Below are 21375 nucleotides of genomic sequence, written 5' to 3' on the forward strand. Positions count from 1 at the left end.
ATTTACCTGTCTGCTCTTGGAACAATTATGACAGCTAACATTTACTGAGTACCCGTGGTGTCTGCACTGAAGTTAAGGCCTTCATATGCCTGAGCTGGAAAGTTGTGGATCAAATTCATACTTATCATTACAAGCGTCTCAGCATCATTAGTAAAGGCTCCATTTACTGACTGCTTATTAAATTACCTCATTTGATAGCTGCCCTGTTGAGTGTTATTATTGTATCATTACTGTTTTACAGATGAGGAAATAAAGAAGTGAAATTACTTTCCTGGAATCATCCTGTTTTAAGTTATTGGTTTATAATGATCTGCACCCAAGTATTCCTGCCACTAATACTGCCTCCCTCCTGGGGTTATGCATTTAACAGGGGGTCAGATCAGGGCTGTTCATTAGAAATATAATGTGAGCCACTAACGAGAACCCCGTATGTAATCTTACTTTTTCTAACAGTCACATTAAAAACGTAAAAAGAAACCTGTGGAATTAGTTTAAATTAGTTTATATATTATACATTTATTCTTTAACCCAATACATTAACCCAATTGAGTCATTACATCTAAATTATCACCATTTGTTGAATGATGTAATCACCACTGAAATTATTAACAAGTTATTTTACATTCTGGTTTTCACACGGAATCTAGTGTCTGTCTTATCCTTACAGAACATCTCAGCAGTAGCCACATTTCAAGTGTTCAGTAGCTGCTTAGGGTTCGTGATTGCTAATAGACAGTCTGCACAGGGTTAAAACTGAAATCTTCGGGGCTGGAAGAGCTCTGTTTTCACCTTACATTCTAATGCCTCCCTGCCCCTGACTTACCTCCTTTGCCGATTTGAAGGGAATGCATAGCAACTGCCTTTGCCTCTTCTAGTAGAGCCAGCGTAGGTATTTGTGGTGTCTCTCCTGCAACCTTCCAACAATTGTCTTTTCTCTCCTGGCAGCTACTCTTCGAGTTAAAGTGTTTGATTTCTGCTTTGAAAAGGACTGGAACAGGTTGCATGAATTAAATAATAGACTCTAAATACCAAACTGGAGGTGGAACATCCTGCTTTCAGCAAGTTATGCAAAATTAGGGAGTCCCTGGCATAACTGATTAGAAATAAATCTAGTAGTTGGTAAATGCACAGGTGACTGTGAGGAGGAGGAAACGTTCTCTTGTTATTTTTGCCGCGCTGTCCAAGAGTCGAGGCGGAACGTCAAAACAAACACACCAGCCTCTTAAAGTAGCTTTAGAACAGCCCACCGAAGTTTCCCCTCAGAATTCCAAGCCAGCTGCCAAAAATGAAAGCTTATAAAAAGATGCCACGCACTCTCGGCCTCCCGGAGGTGGCGCTATGAGGGTGCTGGAGTTAATTAGTGCCTGCAAATCGCCTCGTGTGAGCTCATCCAAGAAGTCATGCTCAGTACACATATTATTTATAGCAGTTCTGAGGCGTGCACGGTGTTTGACATTTTCTTCTTTTTTAAGTAGGGGGACTTCAAAAAGTCGTGGGCACCCCCACTGCCCCCGGCAAAGAGCAGTGGGCAGAGACACCAGAGCGCCGGCTGGAGGAGAACGCGCCAAGCACGCGTGTCCGGGTGCAGGTGCCGGGGGGCGACGGCGGCCACTCCGCAGCGTCCGCTGGGGAGGAGAGTTCGCGGCTGATCTCGGGATGCCTTGCAGATGCAAAATGTGTCTCTGGCCAGCAGGAGGAAGGAAGAGGAAGTGAGAGCAGCGGCAGCCGGCGGCGCAGCAGCCGGCCGACCGGGAGTGTAAGTGCGTGTGCTCGGGCGAGCGAGAACGGGTGAGGATGGGCAAGGGATAGAGGCAGAGCCACTCACGCCGCCGGGGCACCAAGCTGGGCGACAGACCCTCCGGCCCTCCGTCAGTGGTCGCGGGGTCTCCAGAGCTCTTATCGCTGGGAACCCTCGCCGCCGCCACCGCTGTCCTGCGACCCCGGGCAGGTTCGTAAAGTTTCCTGGGCTGGCGCGGCGCCTTGACTCGCTGACCTCAGCGCGGCCGAGGCGGGAGCTGGGGCTGGGGCAAGGAGGAGGCGTCCTGCTCCGGGGGACTCTGGGCGCCGCGGAGACACTTTTGTTTCCTCCCTGGGGGCGCCGCGGCGCGGGCGGAGGTGGCCGCGGGGCTCTGTGGGTGAGGGCTGCGGGCGCGCCAAGGCACTCCGCGGCACTCCGCGGTTGGGGAAGTCAGGGCAGAGGGGGCGGTGGGAGGGGGAAGGGAAGAGGAGGGGGAGCGCGGAGGATGGAGCCCAGGGCCCGGGGCCCGGCAACCCGCGGAAACGTTTCGGCCAGGGCAGGCTGGAAGGGGGCCCACCGAGGGCTGCGCTGCCGGCGCTGAGGGATTGGGGACGGGGAGAGTGTGGAACTGGGGGCTTGGAGACCGGAGAGGCTGCGCGGGAGAAGGGACTGGCGGCTCGAACTGCCGGCTTTCCTCCGGCGCTCGCAGATGGGAGGGAATCCCCCGCGAGCGCGCTCCTGGGAGGGGGCGGTGATAGGCTAGAGGGGAGGAGGGCCCGGAGGGACTGGAGGGGGCGGTTGGGGCAGTGGGGAGCTGCCCAACAACCCAGGCGGCTGTTAGTAAATACCCGCCTCCCGGGGACACGCCGAAGTCCCGGCTGGGACTAGGAAAGGAGGTAAGGGGCTGCGATGGATGATCCCGGCATCAGAGAGGGGGCGCACCGGGCGCGCTTTCAGGGAGCGAGGGCAGCCGAGCTTTGGGGGTCCTGGAATCCGAGCAGAGAGGGGTAGCTGAGAACGCAAGAGTAGCTTTGAGGAAGAGGAAATACAGAACTCAGCTGGCCCAGGGGTGCGCGCGTATTTCGGGTTGGGAAGTCCGTGCGGTGTCGCGGGCGCGCGCGAGGGTGGCGAGCGTGTGTGTGTTTGTGTATGAGTCTGTGTGACCGCGAGGGGCTCTGGAGCCCTAGACTCTCCTCCTCGCCGAGTGACCCTCTCCTGCCTAGGGACTGTTTGAAGTTGGCATGTCTGGGCAGGGGTTGTGGGCGGCGGGACCTGCGTTGACCTAAAGCCGCAGGGCTTGGTCCCCCGTAGCGACCCCACTCTGGTGGCCCCGGACAGCTCCTGAGACTCGCGGAGCATGTTTTGTGATGCCCTGTGCGCCAGTCCTTGGGCCCGCTAACATCATTGGCCATAAATGATGCAGACCTGGCTCATTGTATTTAAGATTTCAGAGAACCTATGGCAAGGGTTTTAGCCTCTGGAGACAGAAGCCGCTGGTTCCCCATTTACCGCCCCCCAGTGACTTGGGAGTGGTGTGGTTGGGGCAGTGGAAGAATTTCCGAGTTGCTGTTGTTGTTTTGCCTATTAAATAAAAGTAATTAATGACCTGTATTTATTTATTAACACTTTGAAGGTAACTTTGGGAACTAGAGGGGCCTAACACCTCTCAGGTTCACGTAGATGGAAGCCATTATTGAGGGCCTCCTCTGGTCATGGTTTTCCGTATTCTCTCACCTCCGTACCTCCTTCCCAAGGTTGTTTCAAGGTTTATTACCCCCCAGTTTACGGAAGTGGGGACTGTTAAGTTCGAAGGTCAGATCCCCTGACCTCAAGTAGCAGACTTTTTTTCTTATAGCTGACTTTTTGAACCTGTTCTTTACATGTACATTTCTTATCTCTTCAGGGCTGTGTTTAAATGTGCATGTTGCTTTCTTACTGCATTGGTTACTCAGTTTTGTTTTGCTTTTAGTGAGGTGGACTGGTGGTTCTTTGGAGAAATTGTGAGGGAATGACCTGGAGTGTTGGAACTCTGCAGGGAGGATGGTGTTAGGCAGGAAGGGAACTGGGGAAGAAGCTTGGTAGGTGTCAGGGAGGGGCAGACTAGGAGGCTGGCCCAGACTTGAGTCTGGTGGAATTCAGGACCTGGAGCAGTCACTGGGCTACAGGATGGGTGATCCTATTAATGGCCATATCCGTCCCCTCCCCTCTTCCCTTGTCTCACCTCTCTGCCCTTCTTGTCTATAGCCACTCTCACTGCCTTACATTCTTCCTTTTCACCAAATTCTCTCCCAGGGCCTTTGCACATATTATTCTTTTTGCTAAAGGGGCTTTCCCCTCTTATCCAGATGGCTCACTCTCTTGCTTCCTTCAGGTCTCTGCCCAGTCAGCTTACAGGAAGACTTCCCTGACTACCTCATATAAAATAACAACCAGCCACACTCCCTGGTCCTCTTAAGTCACTTAGTTTTTCCTTTTAAAACTTATTACCCCCCGGCATTATACATTCATTTGTTTATTTGATTATTGTCTATCTCTCCCATTAGAATGGAAGTTCCACGAAGGTCAGAAACTTGTCTTGTTTATACATCCAGAACGTGGGATGATTCCCACAAAGGAGGTGCTCAATAAATCCTTGTTGACTGATTAAGATATGCCTTTATGGGAGAGGCTCCCCAGGAAACTATACTGTAAAATATTGCAGCATCAGCAGCACGAAGCCCAGGTAACAGTCTGTTGCTTTTTCCTCTCTGTCTTCTCCCCAAGCCCAGGCACATTTCTTACACATCCTTTTTCACTCTCTTAGAATTTCAGCCCGAAGAAAGGAACTGAGAGGCAGTTCCCTGGGAAAGTGGAAAATCAGTACAATTTATTAATAAGGCATAACTGCTCCAGATCACTCTCCTTGGAGAATGTCTTTTTAAAGTGTGTGTTAGCCGAAGAAATACTCTTCTAGGAAGACGGGCATTGCTGTGAGTAGAGAGACTTCCACTGTATCCCATTCCACTCTCCCAGCAGATAAGAGTGAAGGCAGAGGAGGAGAGGAGGTAAGGGAGGAAGGAGAGGGAGACAGAAAGGAGCTGGGTGGCAAATACTGGGGAGAAGAGGGATGAGAAATGCCCAGGAGAAAAAAAATGAGAGAAAACAGTAGGGGCTTCTATAGTCCTGCTGAATCACAAACATTTATTAAATTACAGTATTGGGATAGGGCAATATTTGAGTATATTAAATTAATTTACCCCCTTTGGGTGTTTGGTGTGAATGGGTGGGGAGAGGTGGAAAAAGGGAGTGCTTTGAAGCCCTTGTAGAGAGGATGTGGCTGGGGGCGTGCCTAGGGGCTCTGAGCACACACTTTGCTGACATTACCATCTTTCTTAACCCTGAAGGTTTAGAGGTAATCATTCCCATGGAGGACATTTCCTGCCCAGAACTAAGACTGTGGGTACCCTTAAGGTTTGTAACTGAAGTCTGAAGCCACTCTTTAATGCCTGAAACCAACCAAGTGGATAGTTTGGCTTATAAGACGTTCCCTCTGTTGAACTAAGAAAAGGTGGGGAATTACTAAACCCTCTCGACATCACAAAGCGTCAAGTGTTTGCTACTAGCTATGCAACTCCAGTTCTGCTTCTTTAGTCAACTAGTCTGGTGTTTTTGAAGCTTAGGGTTGCAACCAGGAATGGGTCATGGTATCGATTTGTTAGGTTCAGACTAGCAGCTGAAAACATGAAATAGAAGAGAGTACAGTGAAAAAGAGTGTTTTACCAAACAGACACCAAATCTTATTGTCAAATGTATGGCTTAATGTGGGTTGTGATGAATAAAAGTCTGTTTTAATAATTCTGGAGGCCCTAGGAGTGTACACTTTAAACTTTATGCCGGGGTTTCTGATGGAAGTGGTTTGGAGGGTCAGACTTTGAGGGCACCCACCCCTACCCTTACAAAATGCTATTGGTTTAGTCTCCTGCAAAAGATGCTATTTCCAAATGTTGAATCAGATGCAGTAATAGCATCAGCCATTGACCTAACTTTTAAAATACTGCTGTTTGTAGAACTTGATGGTCTGCTCGGCCCTGACGCTGCCATCTTGGCGAAGCTGGAGATCCGAGTGTAAGTTTCTCAGGCTAGTGATATGGAGAGGCAGCAGATTATCGGCAATAACTCTTTAACTTTACTCAGAAAAAAATAACTGAAAATACTCTTTCCTGGCTAGGTTTTAGTTTAGTGGTTTTGAGGTCTTTAGCCTTTTGAGCTCTTTGGAACTTTGCTCCGTGGAACTTTTCCTTTCATATTTTCTGCCTCACAGTCCCCCGTATCCATGATTTTAATTACTTTCGGAGGTTTGCAAAGACAGTAATAATCTCTTCTGGTGGCAGCCACACTGCTGTGATATGTAATTAGATTAAGCTTCTTAGCTGACCAGGGCTTGGGACTGGCCTACCAAAGAAGAAAGGTTAAGAACTTCAGCACTGTCCAAAATGTCATGATTTTGAAGATCTGCCACCCAGGGGACAGAATGTGGCTCCCGTGAAATTTGGGTGGCCCAGGAAAACCTTTGAATACACCTAGCACAGCATTTTTAGGTATCTCAAAGCCAGCCTGCAAGCACAGTGCACACATGGGTTGCAGTTTTCAGTTCTCTGGATGGTTTAGGTTGTCTGTTAGCAACTGGGACTTCTGCGTGGTAGCCAGAACCAGAGCCCTCAAATCACTCTTATGATCCACGATTAACTTGCAACTTAGTACTATGTTTCCTGAACTTTCACAGGATAAGTGCAGGTCAGTTTGAGCAGGATTTTGTCATGGGGCTAAGGTGAGGTGAACAGCCAAGTACCCCTTAGGAATCCACGTGCGAGAAGGAATGCTAGCTCCTCAAACAGCATCAGCCAAGTAGCAACCTGGCATAGTGCTGAGTGGAGAAATTAGTCACATGTATAAATAGAAGGAGATGATGCACTAGTCAGTGTTCTAGGCCCCCGCAAACACTGATTTCCAGAATCTGAGCAAGATTATTATTGGAACCTCAGTTTTAGGAATTGAAGCTATAGTCTTGGCCGTTTTAGTTCTAACAGTTAATGCTGGCAAATGAAGCTTGTCTCAGTAGAAAACACTGGAAAATGTACTACTTGCTGGACTCCAGGTCTGCTATGTGTATTGGTCGGGTGGGTTGTCCTTGCTGGATGAGGAGCAGTGGTTTGAGGGCACCAGGATAAAGTCAGCCCTGAATGAGTGTTTCTCCATTGGGCTTTGAGTCACAGGTTCCACGCAACATTTTCCTCCTTGTTTGGACAGCTGACTGGCTTCCTCCTGGAATGCTGCTTTGGAAATGATGGGGAATATCCAGTCTCGTATTGTTGCCCCACTTTATAGATGTGGCTTGGAGAAATGAAATGTCGCTGGCGTATTTGGAGAGTAGACCTGAGCCTACATCCAGCTGTTGTGACTCTTTTTCCACTGCCGGTTCTTTCCCATGCCCCACGATGTCTGTGTTGATTACTTCTTCTTCTTGTCGGTTCTCTTAGACTAGCCTGGTCTGAGGCCAGGACCCCCACGCTGGGCTATACTGTAGAGCATCCAGGGGGCCCTTCACTCTTGTCTGATGGTAGAAGTGCCCTGGGTTCTGATGGATATGCCCTGGGTTGCCATGGCACCTAGCGATGTGCCTGCCACCCCTGAGGGCAAGTTTTTCAGAGTTAGTGCCTCCTTTTGGATATCACATCCCAAAGCTGACCTCTTTAGTCCTGGGAGTCAGTGATCCTTCTCTCAGGATCTGCCCGTCACCTGAGCTCTGATAATTGAAGCATATACACCAGAGTGCAATCCATTATTCAAAAATGAGACCAATGTTTGCTAAGAGGAATAGACAAATTCTTTAGCCAGCATTTTTCTTTTCTCTGTGGATGAGTCATGGGTAAAGCAAAAGCATGGGACCAACTGGTGGTGGTGGTGGGGGGGACTAATTGCAGGGAGGGAATACATTTAACAGAGTATTTTCCACCTAGTTATGATTTTTGCTGGTTGTCCTGCCCCGTAGGTTAATACCAATTAAGGGAACCAGAGGCTGGAGTCTTTAACCAGAATGGGTTCTCCCTTGGGTGATGCAGATGCTACTGATTCTCTTCTTTCTCTACCTGCAGACTACTGCCCATTCTCTGTTAACCCTTATATCAGACAGTCTCAACCTCAGCACTGTTGATACTTGAGGCTAGATAATCCTTTGATGTGGGGGCTGCCCTGTGCATTGTGGGATGTTTACTAGCTTCTCCGACCCAGCAGATGCCAGTCGCAGCACCCAGCTGTGACCACCAAAAGTATCTCTAAGCGTTGCCAATTGCCAACCCCTCTTTCCCTATTAAGAGCCAATGTTTTGTTTTCTTGCATAAATTAATCCAATTGTGCGCTATCAGACAGATCAGACGTTTTTAAATTGAAGTGTAGTCAGTATATACTGTGTTAATTTCTGATGTACAGCGTAGCAATTCATTTATACATATATATATATATACATATAATATATATATATATATTCCTTTTCACATTCCTTTTCATTATAGGCCATTATAAGGTATTGAATATAGTTCCCTGTGCTGTACAGTAGGACCTTGTGGTTTATCTTGACAGCAGTTGTAAGTGCCCCAGTTTTCTATATACTGGCTATTCCTTTGACCCTAAAGTCGTGTAATCAGAGATGGGTGGTCTTACCCTTTATGTTCATTTATTTCCTCTTGCTCTCCAGATTTCCTCTCTAGCTTCCTTTCCCCCCATAATTGCAATTGTCTTCCTATCCCAAATTGGTTTCTAGTCTGAATATCGGGCATGTTTCTTCCTGGCACCCTCTGGCTGAAAAAAACTGTCGCTAGTGATTTGAACGTCTTGGTTTCCTCACAGGGTCTTGGATTCTGGCCACTGGTTACTGCATTGACTGTAACCTCCACATAATGGGAATAAGATCGATGAAACGAGGAAGGTGGTCACCAAGCTCAGGTGGGCTCGTTCCGAGGGCTCTGTCACAAGATGAAGGAAATGTCTGTGTGGGAATGAGTTAAAGGGGTGACATGCCTCCTCCGCTTGTAAAATACACCTTTGGCTAGTGTAATGGATATAGTAATAGATATTGATGTTCCATTAGTGTGACCAGGGCGTTACTTTAAGGTACTGCCGTACGTGGGGTCCTTTTCCACTGCGTCCATTAGATTTCTATCCTAATCTTGCCACATTTGTTTTCTTATGTAATTATCTGTCAGCCTTTTATTTACCTTCACTGCTCGGCTGCTGGAGCAGTGCAGCATCTAGCGGCTTAAGCCATGTAGAAATGCTGCCGGTTTGTGTACTGGCTGTGTTTCCTCCAGGCAGCCTCCTTCTTATAAGTCACAGCCCTATAGCAAACCTCCACCCTTCCTTCCGCCCTTTGTGCCTTTTTTTTTCTTAGTTTGCGATTACATTCAGAAAGCCAGCGTTTTGTGCTGTGGGCTTCTGTGGCTGAGCAGTCCTGGATGAGCTATATTTTCCAGGCTGCTACACACAATTACCCTTAATTTCGAAGGGTAATGCATTTCAAAATAATTTTTTTTTTCTGTTTTCAGGCTCCTTAATCCAAATGCAGAGCCACAGCTAGCTTTGCCCTTGGCCCCCAGAAGGCATGTGGCTTGGGAGGAAGAGCCAGTAGAGGGACTTCGGTTAGATTGCGTATTTTTGGCCCAGTGAAGAGTGAATTCCAGTAACACTCAGTAAGGCTGGTTTTCACTTGACTCCTGCCCACCCCCACCGCTGCTCCGCCCCATCATTTTCATAGCATTTTTATAGAGGACCTCGTGCCCCAGTTATTCCAACTGTGGGCCACTGCGTAAAAGTGACCAAGTATTCAAAGATTTAGATTTGGAAGAATAGGACTGATTCTTTGATACACAAAATAGTTGATGTGTTGTGTATATCTGTGTGTGTTTTAGAGAGAAACACACATACACGCTCATCCATGCAGCTCTTCTAATATTGAAAGAGCTTTAGGAGCAAAGAAACTATTATATCACCTGCTAAATCCTGTTTTCTCCAGTGCCTGTCACTTTAATAGCAAGTCAGTATAAATCACATTAAATCAAAACTTTTATCAAAAAATGAATATGTTTTCTATCATCCTTAGACTTACTTTACTACCAGGAAGTGACTTCAACTCCTTAGAACTACTTACTCAATTACCATCTATTCTTCAGTTGAGAGTTTTGAGAAACATTTGCCTGGATTAATATGAGAGAAGCACAATACAGATCTATTTATTAATTGCAGTATGTTGATAAAATAAGTGTGTGGCTTATAATTAAAATGTGTATAAATATTTTTAAACTGAAATATACTGTGCTTAAAGCACCTGCCATAATACTGCACTCATTCATTCATTCATTGGGCAGCCATTTTGATCACATTTTGTCCTGTAGTCAAGACTCTTGCTGGGCATTATAAGACCCACTTCATGTGAACAGTGTAGGGAGGGGGGGCTGTATGGGAGACAGATCTATCAATAGAGAGTCATAATAGAGTGTGATAAATGTGTGTTCAGAGTGTATGCAGATCACAGAGGAAGGAATTCACAATGAAGTGACTTTGAGAAGGATATGGAAAGCTGAGCGTTAAAAGAAAGAACCTGACTTGTCCAGGGAATACAGCCATCTGGGTAGAGGGGAGAAAGTTTGGAAGAGGATTTGGGTCAGCTGTAACAGGAGCTGGGCATTTGGAGTAGGGGGAAAGGAATACCAAAGGATTTTAGGCAAGGAGAAGATACAGTTGGAATTCAATGAGAAATATAACTCCCAAGGCCACATGGAAGATAAATTAGATGATACAGCAGGAGGAAGGTGCCGAAGAAAGATGGAAGCTGGAAGCCCCTTCCTTCTAGGCCTACCTGAATAAACATGCAATCCTGGTCAAATGAATAAATAAAGCAGTGCGCTTGCTGTGTCAAAGCAACTTGAAAACAGATCAGTCTCTCTGTCCCCACCTTCAAGTCTGAGTAGTGGGCCAATCCAGTTTCTTTAAAGAGACAACTTCTAGAGGCCAGCAACCCCCACCAACTGGATTCAAGCCAGAAGGAAAGGATATTGACTTTGATGAAAATAAAGGAGTTGGTGACTGATGGGATTTGGGAGAAAAAGGGAAACATAGGAGTCTTTGAGGTTTAAAGCTAAATAAATACATACTTGTTGGTTGAGGGTCCAAGTATCTTTTTTATTCTCTTGGCTGGTTGATTTGGTTTAAGTTGATTACCTTTCTCAGCATCAGTTTTTACATCTTTCAAATGGGTATAACGTAAGTCTCTACCTCTTAGGGTTGCTGAGGTAATTAAATATAATAATAATTGTAAAGTAGGCACCTCAAAGGCATTGGGTTGGATTTGCTATTATTGTGGATGCTATTAGTATTAATTCAGTAGTTTTGATTCATTTTTAAATTCAAATATCTTGGTAAAATAATTTAAAGACATACATTTATTATTTTATCTTCTTTAAGTAGCTTGGGGAATTACTCCTAAAATCTTTATTAGACTGTTTGATTTATGTATGTTTTCTTCAAGAGTACAGGAGAAGTAAACTGCTGAAATACAGGTCAGGGAAAACTACCATCCATAGTGAATTAAAAGAACTGACGTTATGTAATGGATCATGTTAGCGAAGTGGGGTCCTCAAATAAAGGCTCTCGTAAATAGATCTCCACCCCCCTCCCCATTCACTGACAACTTACCTGGGCTTTTACTGTCTTATTTTATTATTATTTTACTTCGAGTAGAGAAAATGGAGGTTGCTAATTGGGAGTCTTTCCCTTTCCTTGAATCCACCCTCCTGGGAGCTGTTAGCACTTGTCCAGTGTGGACTGGAGCCCGGTCAGAAACCCCCAGTTTGTGGAGCAATAGTGGAGGAGCATTTGATTCAGTTGAACTGGGTCTCATGTGGTTATGTTGCATGTCCAGGACTTAGCTCAGTGGTTCCAATAGCACTTTGTAAATGTCCTTTTCTGAATCATTTGGAACCTCCCAAAAGTAGGGGAATGTGGAAATGTTCATTGGCAGGTGGGTGGTAGTAAAGTGTTCATTTTTCTTGTTTAATCTGAGCCTGTAAACGAGATTAGAAAATATTCTGGAGATAAAAAAAATAGACAAATAAACGTAGGATGTCTGTAGTCCCGAGTGTACAGACCCAGTATAGCTCGATTCGTTGTCCCGGCATGATTAATTGCACCAACTTTCCCTTTCAAAAGCGTCCCAGGTTGGACAGTTCATTTTATGGTCGTCTAAGCAGAAGCCACCTGTTTCTATTTCCACTCATTCTCTCTGGCCACTGCCAGTGTGCTTGGAAGCCTTTTCTACTTTATGTTCCTTCAGGAAGGCAGCAACTCGCTGACAGGCTCACCAGCTCATTAAGCAGTAGCTCATGTCCTCGTCACTTGGTAATGGCTTTTATGGAGTGGGCTGGAAAAAAAAATAGACCTCAGTGTAGACTGCTTGAAGTGTGGGTGTGGAAGAGAAATGTGCCAAATGGAAATGGCTTCTCCAAACTTGGGCTTTGAGAAGGACAGTCCCCACACCACACCATAGTCATGAAAGTCACTTACCTAATCACTATGATTAACTCTCGTTCGGCACCTGACAAATTACACACTCTCTGCAGTGTAGAATAGGACTTCCAGTCCCTCTCTCTTCTCCCAGGTAGGGTGATAAGTATGGATTGTCGAGCTGCTGGATTGTCAGTTGTGTGGCAGTGCCTTCCTACTATTAGGATTTGTGTAGAACTTTAAATAGGACCCAGTGTTAAATAAATGTTTAAAGACCCGTAAGAAGGATTTATATGGTGAAGTATAGATTTAGAGTAAGTTGCTGGAGAATTATATCCACAACAAAATATATGTCAGGTTAACAGTGATTCAAACATATTAATTCACCTTGTACCCATTTTACAGATGAGGAAATGTATGTGTCAGGGAGGCTGGCTGCCCAGATCACTGTAAAGCCCAGAGAAATGGCATAATAGCAGTTGTAATGTAGAATTTCACTCTTCTTTTGAAAACCAGGAATTTTCTACTGCTCACCAGACGCTACACTTTCTTGCTGCCAAGTCTCCATCGATATGTCCAATTCATTTTTGCCTCAGTTGCACCCATTACATTGGAACATTTGTGTTGAGCGGTCCTGCTCCTTGGTGAAGGATGAGGAACGATTTGCTGTGAGAGCTTTGTTTCAGAAGCCTGGAAAAGAGCACAGTCAGGGCAGCAAAGGATTCATTGCCTGAGCCTGGGCCAATTGCTGGCAAAATGGCAGAGAAAAGAGGGTAGGAATGGTGGATTCATGTTTATACCCCTAAAACATGTTTCCACTGAAGTAGAAATTGTGTTGTAATTATTGCTGACTTGTTTAGGGCCATTTGAAATCATTCAAATATGCTGCTAACAATTCTAGCATTTGAAAGTGCTGGGAAACAGTCTGAGAATAGGCGCCTGGAGCTGAGAATAAGACGCACGAGGGTGTACAAAAATGTAAGAAGTAAGCCATCATGAAAACCCTAGGTCTGTTTTTATTTCAACATATGTCTTTCAGACAATAAACAGGCTTTAGGGTAATTTTTCATAACCAGATCAACACGTGGCCCAGAGAAATGGCGTCATAGCAGTTTTTAATGTTGAATTTCACTCTTCTGTCAAAATCCAGGAATTGCATTAGGCTCATCCATTTGAAGTGATAAATGCAAAAGAAGGTATCTAGTAACACATACAAGGGAGGGGAAACTGCCACAAGGCTTTAGACTCTGGAACCTTCAACTTTTAAGGAGAAAGACCAGAGTGTATTTTAAATTCTTGGTGGCTACTGTGGATCTGCATTTGCCTCCACTGTTTGCTTTTGAAATACTCTTTAATTCATTTGTTCATCCACAAATATTTATTGAGCACCTGCTATGTACCATGGGTGTGCTGGGTGATGTATAAACAATGGTGAGTCTCCTTCCTAGTGAAAACAAATAGACCTGTGGCTGATGTCATGGGCTGCTTAGACACTAGTGGGGGAAATGCACATTAATCAAAGGATCACACAAATAATTGTGACATTTAAAATGCCAAGGGCGTTCGGGGAAAGGGGCTGATGCTGGAAGGGCCTACGGCAGGGGGATTAATACAGTCAGGGAGATCTGGGAAGAGGAAGAAGGGATTTTACTGGGTAAAGAAGAGTCCCTGCGGATGGCTAGCATATGTGAAGGTCATGTGAAGGGCGGGCTTGGATGTGGAAGAAACTGAAGACCAGCATGCCTGTCAGGGAACACGCCAGGCCTGGATGAGACGTGGGAGGAGGCTCCCTGGGATCGTGGGCTTTTATCAAAAGCACAGTGGAAAATCACTGAAGTGTTTTACCCGAGAGAGTGATGTGATCACATGTAGCAAAGATCTTTCTGACTTCAGTGTGTAACTTTTACATCATTTAAAATCGGTCACAATGTGACTGTACTTTTACTACTTTCAGAATCTTAACGATTTCTAAAAGAATCAATTGAGCCACTAGTGTCTCCTTCAGATTTTAAATAGCAATTTCACTGAGTGATTTAGCATGGGTATTGCAACCATTTAAGAATAATAAAGGACTCAGTTCTGTGGTTCACAGACTTCAAAAGGCCTAAGGATCGCTGGGGACCCAGAAACTGCATTTTAACAAGTCCTTCAGGTGATTCTGATGCAAGTGGTCCCGACTCCACTTTGAGAAGCATCGTCCTAGAAAGTTCCAAGGAGTGGAAAAAGAATTATAAACCCCAAGGTAAAACATCATCAGGCCGCCAATAGAGGATGGAACCTCTTTATTGCCTGGGTTTTGACTTGGACCTGTTCTTCTGTTACCGGCGGGATTTTCTTCCAGTGCACCTGAAATGTATTCTAAATCCTTTGAGTTTCTTCTCATTCATTTCCGAATCCTTGCACATGCAGCTGTTTTCTCAGATCTGTGGCTGACTCCCTCTGTCTCTGATATTTTACTTTTCATTTTATCACCATTTAATAAGAATCTTTTTATATAAGTCCTGCATGAGGCTGTGAGGCAGGGAGGGGCTGGGGAAGCCTGGCGGGATGAGAAGAGGGTGAGAAGCACTTCCATGGATTCGTTAACTCGCTGTCTGGAGCAGGAGACCAAGCGCACTGTCCAGGGAGAGCCAGTGCATAGTTACCACAGTGTGGGCTTGTGTCCAGGGACAGAAAGGGCCAGGGATACCAGGAGGGTTGCTTTGGGGGGCATTTCCTTTACCTCCCCCATTCTCTGGTGCCCTCTCAAAATTCTGCTCAGAAACCCATCGTGAGGGAAAGAGAGGGCTCATGGCTGTTTCCTGGTGAATGTAAGAGCCCAGAGTTCCTTTTCAGGTGAAATCAGGTTGAAATGAATATTAAGGGCAAACTGAGGGCAGAAAACAAGTCACAGAAAAGCCATCAAGCATTTGGGTGGCGAGAAGAGAGAGTGAAGCGCCCTGAACCCACAGCTCCCCCTGGTCACCACCCAACTCAGTAGTCACCTCCTCTGGGAGCCTTCCTTGATTTTCTGGTATCCCTTCCCCGGACACAGTGTGTCTCTGTGCTGGCATTTATTACTGTCCTTCTTTGCACTCTGTGACTTGTCTTTGTTCCTGAGTAGACTGGAGGTCCCGAGGGGAGACGTGCCCAGCGCTGACCCCGTCACAGGTGCTCAGCCCGTGTTTGCAGGAAGAGGCACTGTTATACCTGTACTTGAGCGCTGCGTCCTTTTGGAAAAGCCCTTTAAAATGGCTTCTTCGTCCCTGAGTCAGGGCCCCAGGGACACCCGGTTCAGGGATGCCTGGAAGTCACTCTCTCTGCACTCAAGTTTTGCTGAAGACCAGCCCTGCCTGAGGTCACTGTGACGGAGGCGTGGGCTGGACCAGATGTCAGATGTGGGGAGGCCCACGGCCGCTGGCTTTGCAGGGCCCTAATCCTGTGGTGGCGGTGGTTACTGCTTCACTCATCCCACTGCACCCAAATCTGCTCTGCCTGGAGTGACTGTCCCAGAGAACACCAACATAGTGTCATCACATTACTGTCTGCAGAAGTATTTATAACTCGTGGTCTGCTTGTAATTCTCCCCTTGTCCAAACAGCCTATGGGGCAGAGATATTAGGAGAGCATAACTTGGAAGAATGTAGAAAACATTTCTTGGCTTACACCCTGAAACTGCTACCCCCTCTGCGCCTCCATCCATGGTTCAGCCAGTGTTGAATCTGGAGAATATGTTTCTTACTTTCTTCCTCCCAGGGCCTGTGGGCGACCAAGCATTCATGACACATCCTGAGCTTGGGATCCTTACCACGTCTGTGGTTACCTACATGTCATTTATTACACTCTGAGAGCACCGTAGCCTTGATAATTTATGTTTCTAGGCTAAAATTGCACATAATTTTCTAGCAGCCATCAAGGGTTTCAGCTAGCAATTGAAACTTGATAGGTGTCATGGCTCTTCATTGCTGGAACGATTTATCCTGATGTTCAAGTGCTGAACTGGGCCCATTTCTTTTAAGCCCAAACAGCGCACACAGACTAAATCTCAAACTTAAGTGTGCTGAGTTCACTCTGAAAGTGGAGCATATTTAGGCCTTTGGAGCCACATTCTCAGACCTTCCATGGACCTTTTCTCCTTCAGTTAAATAACCAAGCATCTCCTTGCTTTCCCAGCATGGGGATGCTGCCAGCTGCTGAGCGTGTCTATTCTGATTATGCATTCTGGAGCCAGGAAAATCACCACCACAGGATGAGTTTGGGGGACCCCCCGAGAGATGGAGCTGAGCTAAAACTCCACTGATCACCTGAATTCTATAAGTACCTACTCTGACTGGTGGGCCACCAGTGACGTTTGGGTCTCCTGGAATTAGTGTCAGTTTAGAGTCAGCGATCAATAACCCGTCAAAGGCCTGATTATTTCCTTTTGCCCAATGTACAGTCTCCTTCCCTTTGGGGGAAGGCTGGGAGAAAGATTAACAGTATGTATTTTGGGTAATGTACCAGAGTCCTTCCTCAAGGGGACCCAACCTCCCCTTCATTTAAGGGATTTTGGGGTTTATAAACTGGTTTAAGTCAGGGAGGTGATGGAGGAGCCGTGACTGTTTTTATGGCTCAGGTTAGACTTTGGTTCACTTGACCTAGAACTTTTCTGCTTGTAGACCCAGGAAGGATTTAGTGAGCTTTCTATCTATTTCATTTCTAGAAACACCACGATTAACTAGCCAATGCCATAGGTCTGTGCATATCCAACTATTCTGATCGCTGCATTGACTCTGCCGTCCACGTGGGGACCGTGCCACAGTGGAAGGTGCTTAAGTAGAGCCCTTGGCTGGCTGGAGTCCGGACGCCCTCGCTCCCCCTAGACACTTAGCTGAGCTGCCTTGGGAGAGGGACAGAGGCAGGATCTCCGCAGCTACACAGATGGGGTTTGAAATCACTCATTTTCTACTTGCTGTGGACAAATTCATTAAGCTCCCATAGCTTCCCTTTCCTCCTGTATAAGTGGAAATGGTGTCCACGTGGTGTCATGGTAAAATGAAGCGTCGCCAAGGAGCACAGTTCTTTGGCCCCAGCAGCTGTGCTACCGATGGGAAAGGATATACACTTTTTGAACCTTCCTTCCAAAACTGTATGTTCAAGGGCATCGGTTGGTTAGAAGGGATGGAATTAGGAGTCGCAAGTGAACTCGCAAGATACACCATCCCTGACCACCTTCCCACGTCCGTCAGGCGTGCTGCCGACTCTGAAACGTTTGCTGGATTTTAACTTTTGTGGGAAAAAGAATGCCATTTCATTAGAATAGGTTATATTGACAGAAAAATTTCATGACATTTTCTCTTCCTTGCATGATGATTTAAATTTCAAGTTCACTGTGTTGTCTACTACAAGAGCTTGATTCCTGGGTCTTCTTCTCTCTTCAGAGAAAATGAGGTCCCTGGGTCTGATGACCTTCTCAGGACTTCTTTGTTGCTGTGGGGAGTCCTGTTTGTGGGCCCCATTTCTGGACTTCTTCATGAGTTCATTCTTTAAACACTCGATGACAGGGAAGCAGTGATAGACAGGGAGGGACTTGCTTCCGTCGGGGGGAGGAGGGAGCAGTGATGGACACACCCGAGTACAGGGAGGCTGATCCTCTGATGCTGGCACCAGCCACTGTGGCTGCTGGCCACGTCGTCCTTCATGGAGGTTGCGGCACCTCATGACCTCTGTGGGCTCCAGTGGTCCAGGCATGGATTTCAGGATCTAGAAGCCAGAGTCTTGGTCCCGGAGCTGACACTGACTGTAATCTGTGCCCCACCTCGGTGGCCTCAGTTTCTTAGCTGTGTAATGTGGAGGAAGGGGGCTGGACATAATCAATGGATCCCAAACAAAAACCCATGGATCAGTCAGCTGCTTCAGAATCACCTCAGCACTTAAGAAAAGTTAGAATCTGGGCCCTCAACACCGGAAATTCTGAGTCTGGGTAGGTTTGGGAATCTGTATTTATGCAAAAGCTTCCTGTGCTAAATGTGTCACGAAGCTTCTTTGGGGAGTCCCCAGATGACTTCTAGGTGCTTATTCTTTCCTATAGCTCCATTGCTCATCCTTTACAACCTAATACCCTCTTAAATGTCTCCTTAAGAAAGCCTCCTGACCTCTGACTGATTGTCCTTCGTTAAGGAATTAATTCATGCATCTGGGTGGAAAAGAAATACAAAACTCATCAATTTGTGCTTGTTTATTTTTCTGTCCTCTGTTGGCCTGGGAGCTCCTGAATGTAATGAGGGTACCATATTCATCTTTGCATCCTCTGTACCCTGCCTGGCATACGGAATATGCCCAAAGGGGCATTTTCAAAGAACAGCAGGATGGGAGAATGGTGAAACTGAAGATCAGTCAGCCCTTCTCTCTGTTAGCACTCCTGGGAAAGAGTTAAGAGATGTTTGAAACAAATCACTAACAGATTTGCGATTGCCCATTGAGTTGGTTAATTTATGCTGGTCCCTTCCTTTCCAACGTCTGACTGTTAACAGAGGCAACTGTATTCCATCGTGTAGCCTTGAGACCCCCAGGTTGGCCATGGAATCACTGAGAGAAGTGGGTGGGAGGGAGACAAGTTGGAAATGAACAGTTTTGACTCGGATGTTTTGCAAACACAAGTACTTTCAATATATGACTTGGCTTGCCCTCTCTGTGCCTCCTCCCTTCCCCAATTGAAAAAGACAGTCAACAGTATGTGTGCCCAAATCCTCCTCTGGACGGAACAGAGTCACAATGAAAAAAGGAAAGTTGATTTCCTGGTTGCCCTCCCACTCACAGAGTTCTGGGTGACGCCATCCCACGCTGTTTGCATCAATGAGCTACACACACTGCCAAGAGTGCACCTTAAATTTAAACACATTCTCATGAGGATAGAGGAAGCCTGAGGGTGGGCCCTAACGTTTCACCACAGAGGTACGTAAGCGCTGTACATCCTATGTTTTACTTCTGCTTTTGGATTAAGGACAGAACATTAATTTAAAAAGTAAAAAGCTCATCTTCTGAGCAGCAGTTAATTTGTATATTGCCATACTTTCATCTGTTGAGTCTTTGAATTTTTCAAAACGTAAAGACTGAAAAATATTTCCTAGGGGTCTTTCCAATGTGCCTTCTTATTTGATTGTTTTGTTCTTCAGGCTACATGTTGACTTGAAAAAGAAGTAGTGTTGTAGAAAGAAATGTCATCGTAAGGTTCCGGTTCCTGATTGTTAGGGCTGTAAGCACACACACTGCTATCTCGCTGGTTCTGCCCCATCCCCATCCGGAGTCAAATGTTCCACTGAATCAAGGTTGTTAAGAAGCAACGTAACTAGATTCATTAGCCTGAGTTCTGAAAGCTCCTCTGAAGTGTTATTTTCATATTCATACAATTTTAATATTTGGGGACAGGCTGTACCACTTTCCAGGTGCCAAAAGTGATCACTCAGTTTTTTTTTTTAATTAAGTACTATTTTAGCTTCAGAAATATTTTATTTTTTTATAGACTGTTTTGTGACTTTGACCCAGTTCTCTTCTCTCTGGGACACGTGTCCTCAGAAGATAGGTTTATGATCTTACTAATACCTGGAATATTAATTCCTTTCAAATGAAGTCGCTGTCTCCGTCCTCCTCCAGCGCGCGCGCGCACACACACACACACACACACACACACACTCACACACGCACTCTCACACTCACTCTCCTTCCCAAACATGCACCCTTCATGCTGATAAAATGCCTTTGGAGTACGTATGGGGGAAGCAAATTTTTATTCCCTTTTCAGCAGGATAAAGAAGAGACAGGGGCCTGTGGGACGCAGCTGGAGTCGCCAAGACCTCCGAATTGGGAGAACTGGGCACTGCTGTCTTTATTGCTTCATTTCATGCTTAGATGTGCCAGGAGGAGGACCACAGGAATGAGAGAGCGTGCCATTCACAGGCGAAGGGCGCTGTCGGCAGCCATCTCCTCCGACTATAGTTTGGTACAGCCTGGAAGTGAATAGGTGACAGCTATTATAAGGGCTTTAGAATAATTGCAGTTAAAACTGAAGTTATTACAGACTGCCACTTATACTTGTTTCTACTCATTAAAGGGCTGAATATTGGGGGCCCGTAAAATGTTTACGAGATGGTACCCCTCGTCTTTCCGTTTATGACGAGTCTACGGTATTCTTTATGTCTCTTTTCCATCTCATAGTGGCTTTGGTTTTTCTGACATCTGAAGGAGGCCGACGTTATATTGGGGTGAGCTGTGACACATTTTCGGCATTGGTTGCTGTCAACCCAGAGTGAGGTGACTGAGGGTTATTTTGTCTGAGTGTTAGATTTCTTCGACATGTGCTTTTCCTGGGGGTGGAGTGTGCGGGGTGGAGCAGGTGCTCCTGTCCTTGACCAGGTGCCATCATCCCTGGGCTGGGCTTTTTGTGAGTTTCAGTTTTAGAATACGAGAAAGTCTTAGCCCAAAACATATCTTAAGAAATGCCTCCTCGCCTCTCAGCTAATGTAGCACATCCTAGAGATGTCATTTTTCCCCCCTATAAAGTCAGCAGAATAGTTGTCCATTTTGGCAAACCATTTTGTTCCAAATAAGTACACACATTGATTTGCTTGACAGAGAAAAAGAGTTCAAATATCTGAACTTGGGAGAGAATTCTAAGTGCCATTCTTGCTTTGGAAAGTCACAGCAACTCCATGCCATTTTTCATCTCTGATTTTCAGTCGTTCAATTATTTGAATCTAGTTTCTAAAAAGGACCCCTCTGATGCTCTGAACCATGGTACTTCCTCAGGGGGATCAGGTTAGCATATGCTAAGTTCTGTTTGTGATTTTTCAGGAGAGACGATATAGCATCTTTTATTGAAAGTATCTTGGAGATCCTAAGGTAATGTTTCCCAGTGTATGGTGCTGAAGATGACCTAGGTGTTAATGTTAGTTTTTTAAAAGATATTTAAATAATTGTTCATTCATTTTGATGCATATTAGGAAAAGTATAGGAAGCGCGTCAAACCTACAATTTCACAGATTTTCTTGCATAGGGTGAGACTAAAGTAAAATCATTTACAAAGAAATATTAAGTAAAATAGGGCTGGAAAATGGTCTTTGAAGAGCTAGAGTTTGGGAAATGCTGATGTG

General features: G+C 45.8%; 2 protein-coding genes across 19 annotated transcripts in view; one reads left to right on the forward strand and one right to left on the reverse strand.

Annotated features, from left to right (window-relative positions):
• The window catches only part of GPR141 (G protein-coupled receptor 141), a 169632-nt gene extending 168436 nt beyond the window's left edge, over nt 1–1196 (reverse strand). For all 13 annotated transcript variants that reach the window (XM_014565053.2, XM_032483705.1, XM_032483702.1 and 10 more), the window contains exon 1: nt 824–1196. Coding sequence is in view for 7 of the 13 variants with exons in the window: in XM_032483714.1 (XP_032339605.1) it covers nt 824–1004 (181 nt within the window). In the remaining 6 variants the exon portion in view is untranslated. The remainder of the gene's footprint in view (nt 1–823) is intronic.
• Nucleotides 1197–1453: 257 nt separating this feature from the next.
• The window catches only part of ELMO1 (engulfment and cell motility 1), a 491925-nt gene continuing 472003 nt past the window's right edge, over nt 1454–21375 (forward strand). For 2 of the 6 annotated variants that reach the window (XM_032483693.1, XM_032483692.1), the window contains exons 1-2: nt 1811–1948; nt 4282–4460. In XM_032483693.1, coding sequence (XP_032339584.1) covers nt 4389–4460 — 72 coding nt within the window. In that variant the 5' untranslated portion in view covers nt 1811–1948; nt 4282–4388. Of the gene's footprint in view, nt 1757–1810; nt 1949–2546; nt 2635–4281; nt 4461–4541; nt 4708–21375 lie in introns of those variants that run through there. The other 4 variants (XM_032483698.1, XM_032483695.1, XM_032483694.1 and 1 more) reach the window with 4 other exon arrangements.

This window comes from Camelus ferus, chromosome 7, assembly GCF_009834535.1.
Source record: "Camelus ferus isolate YT-003-E chromosome 7, BCGSAC_Cfer_1.0, whole genome shotgun sequence".
NCBI lineage: Eukaryota > Metazoa > Chordata > Mammalia > Artiodactyla > Camelidae > Camelus > Camelus ferus.